This window comes from Gastrolobium bilobum, unplaced genomic scaffold (genome assembly GCF_033153095.1).
Source record: "Gastrolobium bilobum isolate Gb01-03AN ecotype WA unplaced genomic scaffold, APGP_CSIRO_Gbil_v1 utg11031, whole genome shotgun sequence".
Lineage (NCBI taxonomy): Eukaryota > Viridiplantae > Streptophyta > Magnoliopsida > Fabales > Fabaceae > Gastrolobium > Gastrolobium bilobum.
Genome location: NW_026896435.1, coordinates 79,758 through 99,008, shown reverse-complemented (window position 1 = coordinate 99,008; position 19,251 = coordinate 79,758). Strand labels below are relative to the sequence as shown.

The following is a 19,251-nucleotide window of genomic DNA, read 5'->3' as shown; positions in this document are numbered from 1 at the left end:
GTATCATCTCCATTATGGTTTGAAACTGGTTCTTTGTAAAAGCATCCTTCACTTCTGGAAATTCTGATGCCTGAACTTGATCCCCAACAGAAGCCATATTGGTTCTGTGTGCATAGGGTCTCTGTTGGTACCCAGGAGGGTATCCATGCTTCTCAAAGCATGTCTCAATAGTATGACCAGTTCTACCACAATGTGTACATAACCTGAAAGAGTTGGATCTACCTCTTCCTGTATTACGGCCTCTTCCACGAATCTGAGAACGTCCTCTGCCTTGAATGTGAGAAGGACCTTGGAACTGATCTCGATTAGGACCATGGACCTGATCTGCAGTGTTATAGAAGATTTTGGGACTATCATGAGTCAAGAGATGTCCTTCCAAAAGTAATTGTCTCTCTTGCTGCATAATAAGAGAGAATACACGGTTGACAGACGGCAAGGGATCTATCAGCATAACTTGAGACCTGACATGTGAAAATTTATCACTCAATCCCTTAAGAAAACGAATGGAATAATCTCTTTCTCTAATCTTCTTTACTTCTGAAGACACATTGCAGCAAGGACGTATGCATTTGCAACTTGGAGTTGGTTGTAATGACTCCAACTCATCCCACAGCACCTTTAGTTGCGTATAGTAATCAGATACAGTGTTGTCTCCTTGATGTAATCGGTAAATGTCATCTTGGAGATCAGAAATCTTGAAAATATCTCCCTGAGAAAATCTCTCTTTCAGGTCATTCCAGACATCTAAAGCCTGGTCCATCCATAGGATGGATTGTGAAATCGACTCTGTAATTGAACGGTGTAACCATGACAGTACCATGGTATTGCACCTTTCCCAAGCACCGTAGTGTGGATCTGACAAATCTGGAGTAGTTATGGCTCCATTCACAAACGAGAACTTATTTTTGGATATTAATGCCATTTTCATGGCTCTGGCCCAACCGTGATAGTTCTTTCCGTTCATGAGAGAAGAAACTAACACTAAGGAAGGATTTTCATTCGCATGCAGGTAATATGGACTTCTTGGATCTGAAAAATCCAATGCAATACCATAGGTTTTTGATTTACCTCGATTATTCGCATCTGAGACTTCAGTTTCATGTTCTTGTAACAATTCGGAACTCTGATTCGCCATTCTTACCAGCTATTGTTGATTCCAGATCTCGAAGAACTTTCCGAGAAGAAACTACTATTTTGAATCGAAAAGAGAAAACGAAAGGCGAATATCAGAGCTCCATGAAGAGCTCTGATACCATCTTACAAGCGGAAAATAAAAGTGTTTCTTTCATTACTGAGAATGTAAAAAGTCATTAAGTTACAATGAAAGACACATACTTATAGTCTGTTAGAATTAAGCCTACGTGTTACAAATGTAACTGAAACAGAAAGAAAGAATAACTACGTGTAATCTAATCTGTTAGACAACTAAGAGTTGGTTGATGGTCACGTGTGAGCAGTATGTGAGAGTTGAGAATTAGTGTATCTCATCAAATAGATTGGTAAGTTGATCTTGGATTTAGTGTCGTCTCCAAGGTATCTATGAAGGAGATACCCTTGAGTCAAGCAGATCACTGTACACAATGAAAAAGTAACGGCTTTGCCAATGGTGTGTGTGCGTGCGCTCAGTAACAGCATAACAGTAAGAGAGAGCGTAACTTACCTTCAGATTTTACCTCTTATTTATAGGACTTATCGTAGAATATGGACCTTTAATGTCTCTGATAAGGGCACAAGCCCATATGTCATGTTGTCGTATTAGGATTAATATTCTTGATAGATATATTTTCATAGTCATACTTGATTTAAGTCTTAGATTGCCCCTTGTTGGACCTATTCGTCAATGGACCTTTATACGGTCCATAACAGATTCAATAAGATAATGATATGAATTACAACTCAACAATGACGTCACCGTGTAAATTTCATGCAAGAGTTGAGAATCAGGGGAGACGAAGGGCATAGTTGGCTGTGATTGAGGCTGAAATTCGATAGAGTAAATAAAGAATAATGTGCAAAAGATGACTCTTAACGAAGGAGTGTGATTTTTTTTTTAGTAAATGAAAGGAGTGTGATATTTATAAAGGAAAAGTATTCCTTGACAAAGAGAAGATGAGTATAATAATTTTTGTCCTCTTGCGACTCGTTTGGATAAGCTTATAAAAAAAATTAATTTTATGCCTTACTTATTTTAAAAGTGTTTTTTAAAAAAAGTTGAAATTATTTAAATTTTCAAAAAAATATTTATTTTTGAGTTTGGTCTTTGTCATTTTAAATGACATAAGTTATGTCATTTTAAGAGAGAGATAGACACACAAAAAATGAAAATCATGGTAGAGAGAAAATGGGTAATTTTTTTAATTTTAATTTTAAATAAAAAAATTCTTGTGTCTATTTCTCTTTTAAAATGACATAATTTTATGTCATTTAAAATGACAAACACTTTTTTTTTATTTTTTGAAAAAATATTTGAATTTTGACTTCTACTTTTTATATAAGCTAAAAATTTTAATTTCTATAAAAAGGAATTTTAGTTTTTTTTATGACTTTTACTTTTTTAAAAACAGATATCCAATAACATTTTATTATAGAAGTATTTTTTTCAAACGAATTCTTAGTCCCACTTTAGTATGCTCGTGTATGAGACTCATGTACATCAGTACATACATGTAAATTAAAAATTAAGTATGAAAAGAAAATATTTATCTCATTTTAAAAATGGGTGACGACCTAAATGATCGATGGAGAACAAACTCCAAGTGATAATTTTCGATCGTGCACTGTGTCTGTGGGTTTGTCCTCACATCTCACAGGAGACAAAGCCGCTAGAAGTACGTGGAACTGGGATTAGGTATCTGGCTTTACAAATTAATGAACCGGATTTTCAGGAGATACGCTCTAAACCCTACTTGTGGGCCCTACCATTTGGCATGATTTTTATTTTTGTCAATAAAAAATTTATTTGACTATTTATTTACGAAAGTGGAATATCACACGGGTACTTGATGTGTGCACGCACGATTGTGGACATAAAATGGAGTATTTGGTAATAGGTTTTAATTTTCTTATGTTGCGACAAATTATCTTATATAATACACAAAAAAGTGAGTAAGATTCATTTTTTATTTTTATTTTTTTTTAAATAAATCTCACCCACTTTTTGTGTGTTGCATGAGACAATTGTCTCATGCAACATAAGAAAAATAAAACCCTTGGTAATATACCATTAAAAAACACTATAAAACATCCACGATATGGGTCACCATGTCTATAAATGTTTAAAACACAAATTTAATCAAACATTGTTAGAAAACTAATGTCATATGTGTTGAGCTTTATCTGAGCAATAATAATAATAACAATATTAACAACAATAATAATAATAATAAAAATAGGGATTGAATTCCTATCCTAGGACACTGTGGTGCATTTGTTACTTTGTTAGGATTCCTGTTATTATTATTTAAATGAGATTGATTCCCATTATGCTGTAGTGTAAATATTTTTGTCACTCGACAAACAATACATCAACAAAGAGCCATATATAATATGTAAAATACAATATCGTAGATATTAAGTCCAAATTGCAACTTTTACAAATTTATGATAAAAAGCTCAAAGTGTGACCTAAAGTGTAGCTACAGAATAACATTTTGAATCAAATCATTTTTGATTTCATTGTGTTTAAAAGGTTTAATGTATTGTATATTATAGCAAATAAAATTATTTTTTAAATACACATAAAATATGAATTTGATGTTTGTCATTTTAAATGACATAAGTTATGTTATTTTAGCAGAGAGATAACCACAAATAATAAAAATCATGAAAAAAAATAAATATTTTTTTAATTTAAATTTTAAATAAAAAAATATTATTTTATATTTATCTCTTTCTTAAAAAAATTCAATCACAATTTTACAAACCTTAATAAAGGGGTATGATAGGGAATTGCTTTTATGGCAGGTGTCATTTAATGCCGCCGATAAAATTGACTCTGACCTGGGATTATGTTTCGGAATTAGTGAATCAACGGTTCATTCAATAATTTTCTTTGTCCTTTGGTTGGTGCTATTATTTAAGCTCCGCTCCGTCTAGGATAAAAGATGATGGGAGTGAATCGTCTCGTATTGAAAAAATAAGATTTGATTATTGAGTGAAATTATAATTATATAAAGATTGATTAATGATCATAAAAAAAGAGAAAAAAAATTAAAATAAATAATTATTAAATTATAATTATTAATTTACTTTTATATAATTATGATTATTTCATATAATCATGTTTTTTTTAATATGAGAGGATCCATTTCGAAAATGATAATAGATAGCCAATGGGAATGGATCTCAATAAATTTTTACTTGATTTGATTATTTGAAATTTTTATGTTTATCTCAACATATATTAAATAAATAAGATATAATTATCATTAATAAAAAAAGAAACAGATACAAATATTTATTATAATAAGGTCATTTAAAATTTTAACATAAAAAATCTACTCCGCTAACATAATATTCTAACTGCCTATAGATAGTTAGAACCTAATTTCGAAAAAGTGTAAAAACCAAGAAGTTTCTAAAATCATTTAGGGGCGTTTGGTTCAGGAATTTTTTTTGGAATAGTAGGGAAATGAGATAGATAGAGAAATGATTGAAAAAATAGATAAAGTGAGATAGGTAGAAAAATGTAAAAAAAAAGTTGTTTGGTGGGGAAAAACTTTACTGGGAAAATTATGTAACTTTATGAGATCAACAGTGCATTAAAAGCCAGATAACCGGTTTTCCGAAAAATCCCACCTTCAAATTGGGTTTCTAAACAGTGCGGATATCTATCTTTCTCATAAATCCAGACAAATTGGATAGATGGGTTTTTGGTGAAAAACGTTGAAACAAACATGGTATTTCTAAAAGTCATACTTGAGAAAGATAGATATCCTCTAAAAAGCTTCCAACCAAACACCACCTTAAAGTACTTGACCTACTCTTTGTTCAATTGGTAAATATTATAACACATTGCATAAAGGCTAAAAGCTAAGGATTTGTTTGGAGCACTTGATAAAGAAGATATGATAGGATATGATAACTCATCATATCTTACTTTTATGTGGGTCAATAGGATATGATTAGCTTATCCTATTGTCTCATTTTATCATATCCAATACATGATTTCTTATCCTATGGGGGGAGCTGGGTTATGATTCAACAGTATAGGATACTAATATTGGATACCTAATATATCCCCACGCTATCCAATATATCTCTATGCTACCCAATATATTTGTATTTATTGTATTATATTTTGTTTTTTCTTTCTCCTTCTACATAATTTTATCAGATTGTTAATCATGTGCTCATCAAATACAGGACATGATATAAGCTTTTCATCCTCATATCATATCATACCCTTATCTTATTTTGTCCACCAAACAAGCCCTAAGTTTCATGGAATAATTGCTAGCTTGTTTTGGCGAGACTCATTTGTTAAAGTTGTATGTAAAACCGTTTAGTGGTTTTCACTTTCATGAATATATGCAAAAAATATTTATTCATTCCAAATAGGGAAATAATTTTGGTACGTAATATAGTTGTCTTATATGGCACATTTATATAATCTTGTGCCCATTTTTTTTTTAAATTGTGGGCCCCACAACTTTATTTCTCACACATGATATATCTATCTTATGTATCATAAGATTTATAACTCCCTTCAAAATATTGTTTATTTATTTTGAAATTAACATGATCCATTGCTCCATTATAATGTAAAATAAAATAAAATAAAAAATCGTTTTGTTGTGTTTAACGAGATTTATTGTGTCATCAGCTAGATTGAAATGCCTGGGCTGAAGAGTTAACCGGCAACCCAAATGAGACAAAAGAATAATGGCTTCATGTCCAGTTTACCATGGGCTATAGTCCACGCTTCTCACCACGGAGAGCGATGCCCTAAGTATTGAACTATTGATATAACGTTAATCCTCTCATCAAATTATTTTGTTGCCATGAACTCTGGTTGATGTATTCAAGATGTACAGATTTATAATGTCTACGCAGTCAATATTTAATAATTGTTTACGTTTTATACATTTTTTTGTACATTTATATTTTTTACCTTAAATAAATAAATATATGTCACTTTTGGGTCAGTTATGAATGCAAGTCCATAGTTTTTGATAAAGAACAATGGAAAGGACAAGATTGTGCATCTGTTTGTCAGTTCTCTTCTTTCTATTCTGTTGTCTTACTTTCCAAGTTTTCATTGATTTTTAAGCCGGAATGCAGATAAAGGCCAAACATAGGATAATATATATATATATATATATATATATATATATATATATGAGGCAGGATCTTTTGACATCGGTGTCAAATTTAAAGTTTGACACCTCATCTGGAGAGTCGTTAGATCAAAAAATATCAACGACTCTGATTTGTCAAACTTTAAGAGTCGTTGATATTTTTTGATCTAACGACTCTCCAGATGAGGTGTCAAACTTTAAATTTGATACCGGTGTCAAATGATCCTGCCTCGTATATATATATATATATATATATATATATATATATATATATATATATATATATATATCCTTTGACACCGGTGTCAAATTTCAATTTTGACACAGAGCTGTTAGATCAAAAAATATATATGAGGTAGGATCATTTGATACCGGTGTCAAATTTGAAATTTGACACCTCATCTGAGAGCCGTTAGATCAAAAAAGATCAACGACTCTGATTTGTAAGCATGTGACACCGTTGATCTTTTTTGATCTAACGACTCTCAGATGAGGTGTCAAATTTCAAATTTGACACTGGTGTCAAAGGATCCTATCTCATATATATATATATATATATATATATAGAAGGTTATACTTACAACCTATTTTCTTTTACAACCTCTTACAACCCATATTTTAACCATTGATTTCCTTCAATTAACTGTTAAGATTATTGTGAATTAATAATTAATTAATAAATTTAATTTTCAAAAATCTTAACCGTTGATTGACGGAAATCAACGGTTAAAATATGGGTTGTAAGATATTGTAAAGAAAAATAGGTTGTAAGTATAACATCCTCTATACTTCTAAATTTTTTACATAAATCTTTATTCGCTAACCGTCATTAAAACTTCAAAAACTTTAACTAAATTATTGGGACCTATTTGAAGATTTAAATAAAGTATCAGGATTTAATTTACAAGGTATGATTGAATAAGTTTTTATACTTAAGTTTTTAAATAAGTTCTTATAATTTAGTACAAGTTAATGGTTATTAGCGAGTCGACACCTAATCAAAAAAATTCATACATAAGGACTCTGTTAAAAAATTTAAACTTTATGGGCTTATTTGAAAATTTAGTAAAACTATAAGGATCCGTAGAATAATTTAACCTAATTTTTCAAATGTCTTCTTTTTTTTTTTTGATAAATTTTCAAATGTCTTCTTAAAAATAAAAAACAAATTGACCCCAACACTTTCAATATTGAGGAAACAAGATTTTCTCTTTTTTTTGGCGGGTTAGATTATTTTATTACATTTTTAATCAATTGTTAAAAGGGGTGAATAATGAAAAAAATTAGTTTCTCGTGTAATAAATTAAATTGGTAGGTTTTTTTTCGTATTACATGAAAAAAAAACACATCTTCTACACTCTTATCAAAAGATGTGCCTTGAATTTTTTTATCTTTTTAAAATGCGCCTGACATGTTGTGTCTGTAACAGAGAGAAATTATCTTAAATGATATGAGTTATTTTCCCCTAAATTAAAATAGTAAAATACTTTTGTATTGGTACTCTCTTTCTTCGTTGAATGTAGTTTCATATCATTTTGTTGTCTTCATTATTTCATTTGGAACATCTTAAAATAAAAAACAAAATATTTTTTAATTATTAATAAAAACATAGATAAAATCTAAATATGAAATGATTAAATCAATACATGGTTAAAATTTTGAACAAACTTTTAATTCGGCTACATTTCACTGTTCTAAAAGTAGCATTGGCATTTAGCAATACAAACAACAGAAGAAATGTTTTCCTCCATTCATCTTCAACTGGAGGGGCCTTAATCGAAGATTAACAAATATTCATACATAGGCTGTTAGGCCTTAACACTGAAAGTAAAAATGGCTCTCCCTCACACATGCTACAGGTCAATTAGCCCATGGCATATTTCTGGGTCCAGCTTCTTGCAGTTGACTCGTACTTGTTCCTGTCTGTCTTGTACATGTGGGCAATTTCAGGGACCAAAGGATCATCGGGATTTGGGTCCGTCAACAGGGAACAAATTGAGAGCAACACCTAAAGATGTTATAGACAAAAAAACAAAGTAAATACTGATTAGATGAAATTTCATAACTTGATCTGAATAAAGGTATTTGAAGACCGTTGATTGTATATTTGTATAAAACAAACTACAAGTGCGAAATATCTAATTAAGGTAGAACCACATCATATGAAATTTCATAACTTGATCTGAATAAAGGTATTTGAAGACCGTTGATTGTATATTTGTATAAAACAAACTACAAGTGCGAAATATCTAATTAAGGTAGAACCACATCATGCCAAACTTCACGCAAAACAGCTCTTCAAATTCCTAGTATAAAAAATTTTGAACAGGGATTAGTATGTTCTTGTGAATCACTTGTTCAGTAAATACCCGTGGATATTTAGACTAAGAACTGTTCAGTTCCTTAGTACATTGTGATGGATCCTTGTTCAGTAAATACTGTTTGACACTGCGTCAAAGGAACTGTCACATCTTAGTTCAGATATGGATTGCACTGGAAGAATATGAAACGCATTATAGGGATTGAAGGCTTGTCACGCTGTCTGATAAATCAATAAACAAACCTTGGAAATAGTTAAAGCAGGGCTCCACTGCTCCTTCAATATATCAAGGCAAATGCTTCCATTGCTATTTATATTTGGGTGGAATACCTTCGTCCTGAATGCAACCTGAAACCATCTCACGATCCGTAAGTATGCATAAGAGATCAGTTGAAGGAGTTATATGGTACTCATGCTGGCATACTACATAGATATGCTCATATAAACTGAAGGAATACAGTTCTAATTAAAATTTTCAACTGAACCATACACTTGTGATACTAATTTTTTTTTCCTTTTAGAAATAAAAACAATTGAGCATGCATAAAATCCTGATCATCATCGGGAAATGAGTATTTGAAAGACAAAGGAGCAACTCTAACAAAATAAGGAAAATGCATTACAGCATTATTTTAAATGCACTAATAAAGAATTGTAGACAAAGAAGGCGAGCTGGAGCAATGATAAAGTTGCTCCTTTGTGACTGAAAAGTCACAGGTTTGAATATGGAAAATAGTCTTTTTACAAATATGTAAAGGTACGGCTACCCTCATTAGTCGGGGTTTAAGAGTGACTTTTTTTAGTAAAGAATTGAAGACAGTGAAGATATGAGACACTTGAATTATACAAAAAAAGAAAGATGCTTGAAAGATATACACACCTTGGGGGGCTTAAATGGATAATCTGGAGGGAAATGAATAGTAACTAAGAAAACACCTCCAGCATAAGGACTGTCTGGAGGACCCATAATTGTTGCTTGCCAATGAAACATATCTTCGGCCACAGGACCTGCAGTGTTTTGAAACAAATGATAAACTACTATATAAGCATACATTTTTGTCCTAAATGCCAACGTAAATAGTGTATAAATTCCTAAAATGATTGAGTGCAACATAATGTCCCACCATGCCAATTGGTAAACTGTTACTTTTAAGAAATAAAAAGGTGAAATTCTAAATTTATAACAATTTTATCCAACTATGATTGTCATCCAAAGACTAGAATTGTACTATTAATTTTTTTGCCAATTTAGCAATAACAAGTTCTTAAGTAACTTATCACAGAAATTAGTTTCATCCTCCCTGACCACCAACACATACAAAAACACACCATGGGGTTGCGAGAACTTATATTAAGCAGACATCCAAAATAGGAAACACAAGTAAGAATTAAAAGTATCAATGATCACATATATTTCTGATTTGGATAATGATTGAACCACAATCTAGGCATAATATGTAAAATTGCAACATTAGAATAACAGTTGGATCGATTCATGTTATCAGTCTCTTGCAAATGCAAGATAGCGCTGCCTATAGACCCACGCAGTGGGTCTGACCGTTCCTTGTACCCTTTTAATCAGTGCTCAACTACAGCAACTACAACTTCCCCTTTGCAGAATCTAGTCATAAAACACGCAGCAGCTGCCAATAGATTCATGATCCAGGCAATAATATTATAGCTTACAAGTTAATAAAAAGACCAATATAACTTGAAACATGCACAAAGGTAGGTTCAGGGAGATGTCTCCTACCTATCTAAAGACATAAGAAATGAAAACTGCACAGAATTGTACATTCCCCTAAAATATCTTTTGACTGTAATGACAATTTATTCAACAATCCACAACGAACCCCAATTATAAAAACTTATTCACGTCCACCCAATCCGATCTCATTAAGTATCACCATGCCTCAAAGAATTTACATCTCAGGCAAGCCTCTGCTCGTCATTACTCGACATTTAATGCCTCTGCTCTTTGGCACCCTATAACCTTGCCAAACAAACACCTGTCCTAATCTACAGACGGCAGCAAGACCAATCAAAAATGAAATCCGATACATCCAGTTGAAACCAAATTCAACCAGAGACGCAAGATATAAAATTCTTAATATGCAGTTATCAAAAGAAAAAAAAAATCTCAATTTGTTAATGTTACTGGAAGAAACTTGGGATCTCATAGTTTCTTAACAAGACCAAAGTTAAACGCATCCTAAAGAAATTTAAATTAAACCATTAAGAACAAACATGCACCAAATATGCAAAACAAAAAAAACAACAAAAAAAAAAATCAAAGCACGAAGAAAAGAGAGAAAAATACCGGCACTGCAAGAAGTGGGAGGATCCTTCTGCAAATCCTTGAGTTCCTTCAAGATCCGCTTCGATGCCATCGTGAAAACCTGACAACAGATCGAAATCCGAAATCAGCTCAGATCAGACACGTTAGGCAAGAATAGACGCGCTAACAACAGATCATCATAGATGTATGATATGATATACATACCTAACAGAGAAAACGCAAGAGAGATCCTCTCCTTCGGATTTGCGAGGAAGAACCCGAACCAGAGAGAGAAAGGAACAGATTTGCAGGAAATGGGAAAGGAAAATGAGTTTTATATAAATGGCGTGGGTGAGGCTTCGGAATCGATCCACTTTTCTTTCTTCTGTGATTGGGTTTGGGTTATTCTTCTATTTTTTTTTTATTAATTATTTCTTATTTTATTTTATTTATTTAACCTGGTTTCAGGAATGATTCATCAGCGAAAGAATCCAAGCGTCTAAAGGATCCACGGTAAGAACAGGACAACTAAGATAAGCTAATTATTTCAAAGGAAAATTTATATTTATAAATTTTTTCTTTATAAATTTTTATAATTTATGTTAAGTACGATGGATTATACTTTAATTAAGAGTGTATGATTGCTCATATTTAGGGGTGTATTGGATTAAGATTTTAAAGAATTTTAATAGATTATTTTTTGACAAAAAAATCCACTGATATTCGATTAGAATTTTAAAGGATTGAAAAAAAGTTATGTGGTATTTGATTATGATTTTAAAAGATTATTTTAGAGTCCGTCTAAATCCGTTGGTATTCAATCAGGATTTTAAACAAAGGAAAAATAATCTTGTGGTATTCAAAAATCTTACGATTTTAATGGATTTTCTATTGATATAGATTTTGTGAGACTTTTTATTGAGAAATATAAATAGGAGGTCTCTTTCACAATATCACCCTAACCCTTAGGGGCCGTTTGGTTTGGGTTTTTTCAAGATAATCCCAGGCAATACAAATTGGAAATTTACAAAGTCAACGTTTGGTTCAACTTTTTTTAAAATTTCCCCAGCAAAGTCAGTTGCCTAGCTTTCACAATTCTTTGCAAAAAAAACGAGAAACACAGAAGAAGATTTCCACTTTCAATGTAGTATTGTGTGATAACCAGGCAAATAGGATACATAGAACTTCATATATGAAAATCAGAAAACACTATAGAAGGTTGCATACAATGACTTTATAATTATCAAGGGGTTAGTTTTGTAATTTATATCATTTACCTATTAATATTTTATCCTCAACCAAACATAGACTTCAATAACTTTAATCAATTTTCCTGGTAATATTTTTCTCAACCAAACAACTTTTTTTTAACTTTCCTACCAAACTCACTTTCCAACCATTTTCTCCATTTCTCTAGTAATCACATTTCCCTAGTATTCAAAAAATTTCACCTGAACCAAACGCCTTAGGATTTCTTGAGATTTTTATATTGCAGTGTCTTCTTTTTTCTTTGGTAGGTTGACCTGTTCGAAACCAAGTTTTGCCATGGGAGCTTCGTCAAAGCTCAAAAATAACATATTTTTGAGCAATTTTCATCACAAAACAATCCAAAAACAACAACCCAACAAGATTTTAATCTAATTCATTTAAAAAATAGCAGATTTTAAAGCAATTTTTGAGAATTTTTAAAAGTTTAAAAATGATTTTTCAAGTTATTGGTCATGATCATGGTTATTAAAATCTCGATTTATCACTATAATTATACGTTTTTACGATTTTTTTCATCAAAACGATTTTACCAATATTCCAAACGCTTTTACGATTTTACGATTTTTTTATAGGTTTTAATGTTTCTATAGTGAATATAGATAAGTTATTTACATTCGCTTCCAAAACGACGTCGTTTTGGATTAAAAAATTATAAAGAAAAAGACTATTATAATCCTAAAATAAATTATAATTACAAAAATACATTGACTATAGAAAAATCGAACCCCTTTTTATATTATGATTTTACGTTTTACGATCTTTTAGTCTCTTTTTGATTTTACTTAAAATCTCGATTTTAACAACATTGGTCATGATTCTTCTTGGTAAGAAAATGTGTGATTTTTGTATTAAAAATAACATAAAATAGTGTGAAAATAACAAGGGAACAAAAACCTCCAAACCAATTTTCATTTTACATCAATGAAACAAGATCGAATTAAAGAAATATTAAAACTTTCATAATATGAACCCTATGTTTCATAATAATACATTCATGAAAGAAATTCCTTTGTTATATAAGAAACGATTTCAAACAATTTTTGTGTCAATAGATAACTAAAATTTAATTTTCAAAACCCCCAAAGCAATTTAAGATTTCAATGTATCGATTGAAAATAATTTGAGCAATTTTCTAAATTTTCATGTAATAAAACTCAGAAATTCAGATCCAAAATTTTCTTGGAATACTCAATGAAAATATGCATATGATATATGGTTAGAAAACTCTCATCTCGTAGAACAAAAATCTCATATTTTCCAAGATCAATTGCAAAAAATTCCAAACGAAATTTGATCATGAACTTTAGGTTATATATGCAAATTTAGAATTATTTTAATAAATAGAAAAATTGGGTCTTATAATCATAAATGCTTAGCTCTGATACCAAATGAAGAAGATAATTTTCAACCCATTAGTCAAACGCAAGAGCAGAAACGAGAAAATATTAATGCGTGGAAGACTAGTATAACTTTAGATATGTGGAGATCTGTTGCTTAGTAATTTTGAATTTTTTTAAAAAATTATTTTATGTTTTATTGATTTAGAAATTATGAGAAATGTATTTGTCATTTTAAATGACATAAAAATATGTCATTTTATTTGAGAGATAGACACATAATAAATTTTTTTATTTAAATTTTAAATTAAAAAAAACCACTCACTTTCTCTCTCCCATGATTTTTATTTTTCTGTGTTTATCTCTCTCCTAAAATGACATAACTTATGTCATTTAAAATGACAAACACCAAACCCAGAAATTATATTACGTTTTACTTTTTTTTATTAATATCATTGCATTTCTTTGTTAACTTTTTGTATTGACTCTTGTAATTTTGAATGTTTGTTAAAAAATTCATATGGTTTTTTAAAATCTTAAAAATTCGTATTGTCCTTTCAAATCTTATAAATTTTATTAAAATCCTTTAAAATCTAATCTTATGAAATCTTGATTGTAAAAAAAATCTATTAAAAAAGTTTTTAAAGTCTCTCCAATTCAGAGTAGTCTTTTAAAATCTATATGATTTTTTTATCTCAAAAAAAACTTTTAAAAGCCTAATCCAATACAATCCCTTAGTGTAATTTGTAAACGAATCCTTCACCTATTTCAAAATACATCATAATTAAATTACTTTAATTATTAACTGTTTATTTGTCATTAAAAATAATAAATATTAAATATTTTATAGATAAAATTACTACATCAGCTCTTCTTAATCCATTATATCCAGCTACATTACATAATTCCCAAAGAACTCAGCAGAGGAGATAAATGATCGCCGAACGCCAGTTATTTAATGCACCTCATTTATTTTTCAATGTTTCAACATTGTGATCGATCATGTATACTAGTTTTATCTTATAATTAAGTTGGATCTTCTTTTATTACTAGATAAACAGGAAATGCAGTTAATTATTGCATTCTATATAATATATAGAGTACAATTTCTTAGTTGTGTTGTGCAAATTCTTAAGCTTAAGCACCTATTGGTTGAGCTGAAGGGATGTCTACTGAAGTTGAAAGACAATCATTCCATACTTGCTGACTTCTCTGTAAGAATTGAATTCTTCTTGTCTGGAACTCTGGCCATCTCAAAATATATTTTGTCATGTCATCATGACAGGATTTTCCCACATCATTGACAATGCTAAAACAACATTCATTACTGATCACTCTATTACCAAAAAATATAGTAAAGAAAATCTCTTCACCACAGTTTTGGCATAACTTCGCTGCACAATTGCTCAGATAATCTCCATATGATGACAATGGCCTTGGTACATAATTAGTTGAGGAACCAATTAATGGATCGGGTAAATCAGATGAAAGCCCTGTTGTGACCAAAAATGCAAAATTGGTCATAAATATTAGCAATAGAAAAAAGGTGTTGAATGTTGCCATGGCTCGATTGCTGAAGATCTTTGATTATTGAAAAAGAACAGAAAAGAAAGCTTTTTTTTTTTTTTTTTTTGATAACATAGAAAAGAAAGCTTTGTTGGTAACTTGTTAGTGATCCATCGAGCTAAATTTATAGTTTGGTAATAGTTTTAACATTTACATTAATCAGTTTTGTATAACTCTAATGAAAATAAAAACATATTTATTGATATTTAAAAGTTATTGAAAACGCCCATCATTTAATTCATTTATAATATTTCCTACCCGTTTTAAACTTCAGTTTCGGTGAATATTAAAGGAAAAACTTCAAAAAAATTCCCTACAAGTTTTCTCAATATCACTTAACCTCCTCCTCGAAATTTTTAATCATTTATCCCTCTACTTAAAATTTCTTTATCACTTATCCCTTAATTTGATTTTCCATCCAAAATTTTGTTAATTGAGTTAAATTTTTTAAAAAATACCAAAAATATCCTTAATAGAAAAAAGAAAAACATAATTTCCTTACAAACACAGTTTTAGACGAACTCACGAAATGTTTTCTTTAAGGTAGCCTTGTTAGAATTAGTAATTATTAAAATTGTTTCCTGCAAATCTCATTGCTATTAAACACCGCACTCACAATTGTTGGCGTCGTTGTTCAAATAAAATGATTAAAAAGGCATCATCTCAGCAGGTTTAGTTCTTCCCTTTTTTGCTATTATATGACCAACAAATCTGATTTTATAAATTTATTCAGAGCCACACTTTATTTTGCTTGCACAACAACTGAAAAGCTCTACGTTTTGTGCTTCATATATGCCTTGCTTTCCCCTTAATCATATGATATTACCAAGCAAACATGCAGAAGGTGCTATTTCATTGTTTTCTGTGTCGTTGAGAGTAGAGGGAGGATTCAATCGTTGATTTACATTCGTGTCTTGCTTATGTGTGTTTGTCTAAAACTGTATTTGTGAGGAAATTATGTTCTTCTTTTTTCTATTAAGGATAATTTTGATATCTTTTAAAAAATTTAACTCTGTTAACAAAATTTTGAATGAAAAATTAAATTTTAAGTAAGGGGATAAATAATTAAAATTTCGAAAAGAGGGCTAACTGATTTTGAGAAAACTTCTAGGGTTTTTTTTTGAAGTTTTCTCTATTATAAATTATAATTTTAAATACTAATCCAGTTACCAAAGAAATAAAGTATAGTTGTAGTTTTGTGAGAAACAATACAGGGCTTGAGTAGGGGTAGCGGCCTAAATGAGTTAGGGTTTAGAGCCTATGTTAGATTAGATTGGCCTAAATATATTTAGCAAAATTGAGCAGGCTCGGTTCTTAAAAAATATTGTTTAGAAAATACGTCACAGACTTTTTTTTGGGTAAACAATATGTCGCAGACTTATTTTTACAAAATTTGACCTGCTAGCCTCCAGGTAAGTTTATATCGTACTATTTATTTTAATTAAAATAAAATAAAATGATAATTTATATAATTTAAATTAATAAAAAATTATTTTCTAATTCTTGATAAATATTAAATTTTTTATAGACTTAAAGAGTCTAATAGATTTATGTCTTTTAATTTTTAAATAGAGTAAATATCCTTTTTGGTCCCTGATAAAAAACACGGTATCCATTTTAGTCCCTTACAAAAATAAATTAGTCATTTAGTCCCTAACAAATTCAAAGTGGACCCATTTAGTTGAAAACGTGGTCCCTCACAAATTCAAAAAAGACCCATATTAGTCCCTCAAAAGGACTAAAATGGGTCCACTTTGAATTTGTTAGGGACTAACTGACTAATTTATTTTTGTAAGGGACTAAAGTGGGGACCGTGTTTTTTGTTAGGGACCCAAAATAATATTTACTCTTTTAAATATAGGTTAGGATAGACATATAATTCAGCCTACACTAGGCTAATAGGCTAAGATGGACTCAAAACATTTTATATAAGCATGACATATTTAAATCAAAGTCTAATCTGACTCAACTCATTTAGATTCCTAAATTGATAAGGTAAGGATAAAAGGTGTGCATGACAATCATTCTGTTCCCCGGTATTATTTCTAAAAAAACAATTCTTTTATATTTTTGTGTCTTGGAACAGTTTCTGAGAAAAAAAATGTGTTTGATAACATAATCAATTTTTATTCCGATAATGAGAATTGCGTTTGATAACACAAAAAATAATTTAATAAAAATAATTCTTATTAAGCATAAAAAAATTTCGAATCATCACTTTCCTTTTCATATGATATGGTGGTGGTGGTAATGGCGGCGGTGGCAGTGATGGTGGAGTGGTGGTGGTAATGGCGGCGGTGGCGTGGTGATGGTAGTGGTGGTGGTGGTGACAGCAATGACTACAACGATGGTGGTGGTAGTGGTGGTGACGACAGTGGCTACGACGATGGTAGTAGTGGTTGGTGACGACAGTGGTGGCGTGGTAGTGACGTGGCGGTGGTGATGACATGGTGGTGGTGGTTGTATAATGGTGATGGTGACAGTGGCATGGTGGTACTGACAGTGACATGGTGGTAGTGATAGTGGTGATGTTGATGGTGGTAGTGATAGTGCCATGGTATGGTGGTGGTAGTGATAGTGCCATGGTATGGTGGTGATGGTGACAGTGGTATGATGATGTTGATGGTGGCGATGGGTGGAGGTGGTGGTGACGACGACACTGGTGGTACGACAACGGCAGCGATGATGGTAGCAGTGGTCGTGTCAAGATGATGGTGGTGGTAGTGGATAATATTTGAGAGAGACATGTGTTTCTCATTTTGTGTCCGGAAACAAAAAAACATAAATTTTTTTATTCTTTTTTCTGTTCTCCAGCACAAAAATGAAACCGGTTCATCGAAGAAAAAAAATGTAACCAATTTTACAAACGAGTTTTCTATCTATTTCTGTTATCGGGAACAAAAATTAAAAAAAAAAACTATTTTTGGGAAGGTTGTTATGCAGACCCAAATCATACAAATATCATACAAATTTCAATGTGGATGTAAATTTCAAAAATGCAATTATATTGCTTATAAAATATTTAATCATGTATTTATTCTTTAATAAAATGATTCTTTTAAACCCAATGATTTAGGTTTGGATTTGTAACTGACTTAACCTTTCTTTAAAGAAACACAATTTATTTTAGACCCAAAATTAAACGTTTAAGAGTTGAATACATATGAAACTTCAAGCATAGTCAATTTAACTTATTAGTCAACACTTTCATCCTTTTATCTTGTTCCGAAATGGTGCTAGGAAATTGTCTGACTTACTTTGATCCTTATTAGCGGATACACTTGTGGCCCCGGTATGACTACAAAATAAGAGTTCGTTTGGATAGGCTTTTTTTCTTCAAAAATTGTTTTTTTTAAGAAAAAAACACTTCTCGAAAAAAATCTGTTTGAATGCCTGCTTTTAAAAAAAGTAGAAGTCATAAAAAAAGTCAAAAACTTACTTTTTTTCGAAAGCTAAAAATTTTAACTTTAAAAAAAGCAGAAGTCAAAAGTCAATTTTTTTTTTCAAAAATCAAATAATTTTTTAAAAATTTAAATAGCTGTAGCTTTTATAGAAAATACTTTTAAAATAAAGAAGTCATAAAAAGGACTTTCTTGAAAAGCCAATACAAACGGGCTCTAAGGGGAACTCCGAGATATAAAAATGGGAAAAAAATTTGTCCATGTGTATTTTTAAAAATTTATAATTATGTATTTTGATAAGTACATAGTTAAAATATTAAAATTGTATATATTTTCATTTTGCACGTCAGCAAGCAGTTTCTGAAGAGAGAAAAAAAGTATAATTTTAATATTATAATTTTATATTTCTGGGAGTACATAATTATAAGTGTCTAAAAGAACACAATTTATGTCTTTTAAAATGATAATTTTTTCCTTATAAAAATATGTCATATAGCACATTACCAACTCTATAAAAGCTAACCGCTTGAGTGTAAACTGTAAAGTCTTTGGTGTATAGAAGCAATCAAATGATGCTATATATGAAACCTTCATGGGTGGAAAATATATATTTTTTAAGGACACATGGCAATCAATTTTTTGATTTTGGTCCTTGTTTAGAATGAAGTAAAATAGACAATAAATATTTCTTGATTATTACATCCCACTAAACAATTTCAACATTTGATAAAACTTAAAATTATGAATTTCGAATAACATTATCAAATATCACATTGTGAAT

At 30.5% G+C, this 19,251-nt stretch overlaps 1 protein-coding gene across 2 annotated transcripts; it reads right to left on the bottom strand.

The window, feature by feature from the left end:
* Positions 1–7,920: 7,920 nt before the first annotated feature.
* Positions 7,921–11,288, bottom strand: LOC133299721 (ubiquitin-conjugating enzyme E2 10). Of its 2 annotated transcripts, XM_061499212.1 has the most exons (6): positions 11,123–11,288; positions 10,940–11,018; positions 9,500–9,627; positions 8,863–8,967; positions 8,669–8,747; positions 8,170–8,307 (listed from the first exon to the last, which is right to left on the bottom strand). In XM_061499212.1, exons 2-5 carry the CDS (start codon positions 11,007–11,009, stop codon positions 8,703–8,705), a joined length of 348 nt encoding a protein of 115 aa, XP_061355196.1. In that variant the 5' UTR covers positions 11,010–11,018; positions 11,123–11,288; the 3' UTR covers positions 8,170–8,307; positions 8,669–8,702. The 2 variants fall into 2 exon arrangements, with proteins under 2 accessions (XP_061355195.1, XP_061355196.1); XM_061499211.1 differs by lacking the exon at positions 8,669–8,747 and having other exon boundaries at positions 7,921–8,307; positions 11,123–11,281.
* Between the last annotated feature and the right edge of the window lie 7,963 nt (positions 11,289–19,251).

What these genes read in the sequence shown, in the direction of transcription:
- LOC133299721 (XM_061499211.1), bottom strand. Translation starts at nt 11,009, where the DNA reads ATGGCATCGAAGCGGATCTTGAAGGAACTCAAGGATTTGCAGAAGGAT. An exon ending in ATCCATTTAAGCCCCCCAAG is followed by an intron (nt 8,968 to 9,499) that starts GTGTGTATATCT and finishes AGATGGTTTCAG; the next exon opens with GTTGCATTCAGGACGAAGGT. An exon ending in CTGCTTTAACTATTTCCAAG is followed by an intron (nt 8,308 to 8,862) that starts GTTTGTTTATTG and finishes TAACATCTTTAG; the next exon opens with GTGTTGCTCTCAATTTGTTC.